At 26.9% G+C, this 7,905-nt stretch overlaps 1 protein-coding gene across 1 annotated transcript; it reads left to right on the forward strand.

Annotated features, from left to right (window-relative positions):
* Positions 1-604: 604 nt before the first annotated feature.
* LOC108339093 (protein DETOXIFICATION 43-like) lies at positions 605-6,800 on the forward strand. The gene is made up of 12 exons (XM_052877881.1): positions 605-725; positions 1,302-1,423; positions 2,155-2,472; positions 2,665-2,819; positions 3,135-3,270; positions 3,556-3,652; positions 4,305-4,405; positions 4,494-4,657; positions 4,977-5,165; positions 5,686-5,781; positions 5,877-5,998; positions 6,680-6,800. Exons 1-12 carry the CDS (start codon positions 643-645, stop codon positions 6,756-6,758), a joined length of 1,662 nt encoding a protein of 553 aa, XP_052733841.1. The 5' UTR covers positions 605-642; the 3' UTR covers positions 6,759-6,800.
* The last annotated feature ends 1,105 nt before the right edge of the window (positions 6,801-7,905 follow it).

A 7,905-nucleotide genomic window follows, 5' to 3' on the forward strand; every position in this document is an offset into this window, starting at 1 on the left:
TAAATAAACTTCCAAATGCTGAGTTATATATATATATTTATTATTTATTTATTTTGTAAGTGTAAGACTAGAGATTAATGATGATTCAACGGTTCATATATTACATCCATTCATGTCTTCTATGCATTGTTTTTCTCTTGTATCATTGTTCTCCAAATTTTCATTTAGTGGTCCATTATTTTTGTTGATTATTTTATAGCAATAAATGAATCACGCAGTAGTGTCAATTATTTGCGAGTTCTAGGGCTTCTGCATGCCGTGTTTAATTATCTTGCATGTAACTGATTAATTCATTAATAAAGGCCTTCCCTATCGTGTTCTCTTTTTTATATTTTAAGAAAAGTACAACTTTAATTCAACTAAACTATATAGACAAGAAATATAATAATGTTATAAACTTGTATAGAGTACTATAAATACGTCACTTCCTTGTATTGTGATCTTTCAACGCCAAAAGGTTAACTTTATTACTTTCCTTTCATTCATTTGTTAGAAGAAAAACAAAAGATTATTACTTCAATAATCTCTAATATTTTTCATGCCTTAACCTTTATAATTTTAATCATAACTATGTTCGTTTGAAACTTGTCAGATTGAACAAGAATATTGTGTGGATCTGTGATTATTTGAGAGTACAAGACCATGGAGAACAACAATGGCAATTCTCAAGAACTTAGCAACAACAAACGAGGAATTCCATTCATGGTTTTCTTCAAAGACGCAAGGTATTATGTATGCTTTCAAGGTCCACATAATTTTTTAAAGTTTTACAATGTTTTAATATTCATGATGCTTTTTTTTTGTTCTTAAAAACTTAGAATGATTTTGCTTTCCTAAATTTACTTTTTAAAATTATTTATATCATGCTTTTTAACATGTTACGTCAATTTCATTCAAAAAGTGAGTTAAATTTTTTATATATTTATTACATATGATAACAGATATATAGTTGACTCTTGTATTGACTCAATACACCGTTCGGCTGTGTTGATTAATTACATCGTTCGGTTATATTGTTGTGATGATCGTTCTTGTATTGACTCAATGCACCGGGTACAATACAAAAGCGAACGGTATATTTGTTATCAACATACTAGGATGCATATGTTTTTTAAAACATAAATGGGAATATTATAACAAATCCCATATATATTACGATGTTAATTTTAAATATTTAAAATAGATTAATATATCTTAAGAAGGAAAAGTAATATATAATTTGCATTTATATGAAGTTTCGTAAGCAAAAGCATAGAAATGTAATTTTGGAAGAGCTAACACTTTGTAATGTGAAAATGTAGACATATTTTGAAGCTGGATTCCCTCTCTAGAGAGATATTAGGGATTGCATTCCCTGCTGCTCTTGCTGTTGTTGCTGATCCCATTGCTTCTTTGATAGACACAACATTCATAGGCCACTTGGGTATTCATTCATTTCTCTCTTCCTTTTTCCAACATTATTTTATAATTTCACAAATATTCATTCATACATCCTTCAAATAAAACACACATATTTTACTCAAATTATCTCTCACATGTTTTCTGTCAATGAATGAGCTTTAAACTTAGCGAATAGATGTATAATAATGAGTTAAATATATTTTTAGTCCCTAAATTTTAATTTAAAATTATAATTGGTTTAAGTTTCAAAATTTTGATACAATTTGATTTTTAAATTTTTTAAATAATTAGATATAATTTTTTTAATCTAATGTGATGAATTATTTTAATGTGTCAAACACATTTCGAGACTAATATATAAGTTGTTTATATTATATAATACTTTTTATATCAAATGTTAATCTGATACGTCATTTAACATATAAAAGAATTTTATATTGTTAAAATAAAATAACTAAATTAACTTATTTTAAAATTAAAAACTAAATGTATTATAACTTTGAACATAGATGGATCCCAATTTTATTTACAAATTTAGAGAATAAAAAAATATTTAATCTGAAAATAATTAAAACAATAATACTTGATCTCATTCTAAACATTAAAGCAACAAGTAATATACATACATATCTCCCCTAATATATAAAGCATCACACTTATCATATATAATTTCAATCTACCTTTAGAATTTAATTTTGACATATAAACTTTCTTTCATGTGTTTTTGTTCCTTTTTGTCTTGTATATGTATAGGACCACTTGAACTTGCTGCTGCAGGAGTTTCCATTGCTGTGTTCAACCAAGCTTCAAGAATTACAATTTTTCCTCTCGTTAGTATCACAACTTCCTTTGTGGCTGAGGAAGATACCATCAAAAGCTTGGCCACCACACAGACAGAAAATGATAACACTAAGCTAGACAGACCAATTGTGTCTAAGGATCATATGCTTCCACAAACAGATAACGTTGATACTCCAAAAGAATTAACAGATGAATCAAACAATGTTGAAACAAAGAGTTCTAATGTGGAACAAGTTGGCACAGGAAACATGGACATGAATAATGGAAATGGTGCGTTTTAATTTATGCATAGATTAATTTTATGGAAAAAATAAAAATAATAATATAATTATTAAAAGGATTGTGTGTTTGTCCACATGAATTTGTCTGTAATACATTATTACATGAGCTATTTAGGTCCAAATATTCTTCAGTTTCATGGTTTTCTAGCAATCAATTTATACATTTTGGTTTAATTTTCAGAAAACGTTATGAGTAAGAGGAAGAAAAAAGTTGGCAAGAAGGTTATTGCTTCAGCATCAACAGCCTTAATTTTTGGAACAATCCTTGGCCTCCTTCAAACTGCAATCCTTTCATTTGCAGCCAAACCTCTTCTGTATGCAATGGGTCTAAAACATGTAAGGGGTTTTTAAATTTTATAAGTTAGTTTTTGTTCTAATTATCGACTAGAGATAAGGTCAAATTATAATATATATATATATATATATATATATATATATATATATATATATAAAAGTAGAGTATAAATCTTTCTTTACAAACCAATTTTGTAGGATTGAGTTAAGTTTAAAACTACTTTCTAATAGTTTTGATAGATTGTAAATTAATTTTTTAAGATTAAATTAGATTTAAAATTTATTTATTAATAATAATTTTAATTAATTAATTTTTTTAGTTTTAGATTAATAGTAAGTTACTTTTGTTGTATTTAGGATTCTCCAATGCTAAATCCAGCAGAGAAATACCTAAGATTAAGATCAATTGGGTCTCCTGCTGTTCTACTCTCTTTGGCCATGCAAGGAATCTTTAGAGGTTTCAAAGACACAACAACTCCTTTATATGTCATTGGTAGGTTCAAATTAATTTTGTGTTATATGTGAATATTTACTCACACACTTTATTAAATTAATTGAATTAAATGTGTGATATTTATTATACTTCCAATAAAAAATTTGATTTTATTATACTTCCAATCAAAATTGATTTTTTTTCCTTAATATATTGATTTGATAAATTTTTAGTTTTCCAATATATTTATTCCTTTTTTAATTATTTTTTGTCATTAAATAATCTTTTATTGTATATTGAAATGTTTTTCCTAAGTAGGGTTTGTTTTTTTTTTTTTTGACTTAGTTTCGGGATATGCTTTCAATGTTCTATTGGACCCAATTCTTATCTTTTATATGAAATTGGGCCTCAAAGGTGCAGCCATGGCCCATGTTATCTCCCAGTAAGTCTTATTACTTTGTCATATTTCATAACAATGAAGCTTCTTCCTGCAGCTCAATAAATTTTCCCCTGCACCTCCATAAAAATTAAATCCGTTTATGTCATTTTTAAATTGCCTCATTTGACAATTAAAAATAACTTTTAGATCGAAAAATTTACAAGTCATTTTAAAAAAAAAATTCAGATTGCATATATAATATAGAAACCAAATATTTCTGATCATAAAATCTAGAAGTGAAAAATGATCTTCAAATGTTGAAGACTATTTAGAAAAAATAAATAACTTCTAAATTATACAATTCGAAAATCATTTGACTTTCAGATTACATAATTGGAAAGTCATATTTTATTTTTGGGTTACTCATTCTAAAAATCATTTTTGACTTTTGGATTACACTAAAATTATTTTTTTGTTTTAGATTACATACCAAAAGTATTGTTGACTTTCTAATTGAACTATGCATTACACTATTTAAAAGTCACTTTTTACTTCCATAAATAACTTCTAGATTGTATAATTAAAAAATAATAATTGATTATTATTTTTTATATGAGGATGCACGGAAAATTTATGGATATGCAGGAAGAAACTGTGTGGTAACTATAGGTTATTTATTTTTGTTTACATACAAAATTGATGGGTATCCTTATAGGTACATTATGGCAACCACCCTCCTTATATTGTTAATGAAAAGAGTGCACCTCCTACCTCCAAGCATGAAGGATTTGCAGATTTTCAGATTTCTCAAAAATGGTGAATGCTTATAATTAATTAATTAATTTAAAAAAGAAATATAAAAATGTTAGGGATTAATTAAAGTAATTATTAATATGTTGTACAGGGAGTCTATTGTTGATAAGGGTAGTTTCAGTGACATTTTGTATGACCTTAGCATCATCACTGGCAGCAAGGCTTGGTTCCATTCCCATGGCTGCCTTTCAACCAGGCCTTCAGATCTGGTTGGCATCATCCCTTCTTGCTGATGGTTTAGCAGTTGCAGTACAGGTTCACTTTTTTCTAACCCTAATTTCGTTCGATTTCATTAAATACAAAAAATTATTTTCACATTTTAAATACAAAAAATTATTTTTTTATGATATTTTACTCTATGCTGTGTGTTAAGTTAATCTAAAAGTTTGTCACCCTAACATTTTATAACATTATATCAATCTTGTTCTTTCAAAGTTAGTGATTATGCGTATAGATCTATTTTGTAATCCTTAAATTAACTCAACTTAATTAAATTGAGTGTAGTTTGTTGTAGTTTAGGGTTATATATGCAAGAAAAATGAAAGTATAACCGGTGAGTTTCCATGGTTGACAGACAATTCTTGCTTGTTCCTTTGCTGAAAAAGACTACCACAAAGCTACTGCTGCTGCAACAAGGACCCTACAAATGACTTTTCTTTTGGGATTTGGACTCTCTCTCGCAGTTGCTCTTGGATTATTCTTTGGAGCTCCAATCTTTTCCAAAAATGCTACTGTTGTGCAATTAATCAAAATTAGCATGCCGGTATGCATCCTTTATAACACCAAATCAACCTCAAAGGAAAATTTATTGCATGCTAGGATAGCACGTGATGTGGTATGGATCAATCTCAATGTCATGCATAGATATTATCTCACATGGGAAAATGAGACTCACATCTAAACCCTAAAACTAATCACATGTTTTGAGCCATGGGAAAATGTCATAACTATTATTTGCTTTTGCTATGTTTTGAAATTATTGATTTTTAATTAACACATCAATCACCAACATTAGTTATCTATGAACTGATTTTTAAACCTAACTCATCCTCACAAAAGCAGTTTGTAAGGTGAAGTTTGCACTCTACTTATATACTCCAACCATGACTCTAATACCATATTAAGAAATGGTTTTTAAGCCTAACTCATTCCCACATAACTAGTTTGTAAGATGAAATTTGTTTATATATTATAATTTGGCCTTATTTCTATTTGACGTGAGACTTCAAACCATCTGAACAAAATTTCAGCTTGCTGAGTTTTTGATATCATTTATTTCTCAGTTTGTTGCAGCTACTCAACCAATTAATTCATTGGCCTTTGTCTTTGACGGTGTCAATTATGGGGCTTCAGATTTTGCTTATTCTGCTTATTCTTTGGCAAGTTCACATGCTTTATTTCTTTTCTTCCTTTTCATAATATGTCACTTTAACAAAATTTATTAACTTTTTTTTTCTGTTCTTCTATTGTTTAGGTTTTGGTGTCATTAGTGAGTATTCCTATAGAAATCTTTCTCTTCAGAAGCAAACAATTTATTGGAATATGGATTGCATTAAGTATATACATGATTCTTCGTATGGTAGTTGGTATATGGAGGTAAACTTCTCCTTCTCATTCAATCTTCTAATACTTTCAATGCAATCTTTCTCAATTTTTAAGAACATCAAAACAATATATAATGCATCTTCAACCTTAAAAATATATTAAAAAATAATAATTTCTTTTAAAATATTAAAATCAGTGTCAATTAATATATTTTGAAAATCCAGCAGAAGAACGGTATCAAAAAATTTAGCATAAAATCTGAATTTGGATATGAAACCAAAAGGATTATATATACATTGAGTTTCCAATTATATATTGGCTTGTTTTAAGAATAAAGGCTTTTTAATAAAATGTCATTTGTATATTAACTATTTTTACATATTTGAATGAACTTAATTAAAAGGAAAACACACAAGCAGAATAAAATCATTAATTAAACTTTTTTTTGTCTATTTATATTTTTTGTTCAGCACAAACATGTAAGATCTACTCTATTAAATATACGGAATAGAAAAAAAAATCTAGAAAACCTATTCTATTTAATGATTTACATATTAACAGTATAACTGAGTTTTACATTAATTATGAGTAAATAAAAAGTATTACTATCATATATGGTTTTCAAGATAACTATAAAAAGTTATCAAACTTATAATAAGATTATTTACAATAAATAAAAAAACATATTACGCCAAACAACATTGGTTTAATTTGTAAATTTTTTATATGCAGGATGGGAACTGGAACAGGACCATGGTACTATCTTAGAAAAGAACCATGGTGTTACATGAGAGGCCACTTGTTACCATAGAAACATCAATCTTATCAACAAGGAGCATCACTTTTTTTTATCATTTTTTAAGACATAGATCTCTATATAGAGTTCCTATTTTAATAATTTCCATTAATTTTGGTGATAAGTTATCTTGAACTGCTCCACATGTGTTTTGTTATGCATCGTATTCTGTTTCGTCACTTTGAGGAATTACAAATCTGTTCTGTTCGTATAAAACTTCCTCACGTGACTTTTACAAGATTCTCTTTTCCATTACAAAGCTTGAGTATCTTATCTTTTGTATTTAAATCATATTTAAAAGTATTAGAAATCCTAGTCACTAATAATAAACACAATTTAAAATATATAAATAATCTAAATTTTATTTTACAAATTAATTTTGTAAAATTAAGTTAGGTTTAAAGTTTATTTTATAACATAGTATTAGAGTTTATTCTAACGAGATCTCTTATTTACTTAGTCTATTGTGTAATTTGTTATCAAGATATTTCTTATTTGTTGAATATATTATTTCATTTGCTATCAGGTTATTATTAGATCGTTCATCAATGTCTAGTCTTATGTATGAGATATATATATATATATTTCAGCTTGAAAAGGTGTGTTAGAAGTCCTACATATCTGTGATTTATTTTAAACATTCAAATAATTGTGGTTTTTTCTTAAGAATAATATAGTTATAAAAAAATAAACTTTCTTATTTAGTTATAAAAAAACAATGAGAGAATAAGATCGTAAGTCAACTTGAATTTTTCTTTGAAGGTGTTAAAATATTATAATTCATTTACATAATATTATAACTCTTTAAAAAATAATTATAAACATGTGATGCTAATCTAGGAAATATTATTGTAGTTAGTGGTATAATATGTACCCTACCCTCACTTGAAAACTTATTCTTGATAAAAGTTGGATTTTTTTTTTATTTGTGTATGAAGGAAATTGATTTGATTTATTTTGTTCATGGTGATCAAGAATCTTACCACCAACAAATGGAATATAACTTTTCTTCGTATTCTTGTGTTTAATGGCTTGCTAGATATGGAATTTTACATGCGAATACTTTTTTTTAATATATATGTTTCACAAACTTTGCCACCTTTATATTTGTTCTTTATTATACCCTGTCCAGTACAAACAAAAATAATATTGATTATATATA

The sequence above is a fragment of the Vigna angularis genome, chromosome 5, assembly GCF_016808095.1.
Source record: "Vigna angularis cultivar LongXiaoDou No.4 chromosome 5, ASM1680809v1, whole genome shotgun sequence".
NCBI classification, from domain to species: Eukaryota; Viridiplantae; Streptophyta; class Magnoliopsida; order Fabales; family Fabaceae; genus Vigna; species Vigna angularis.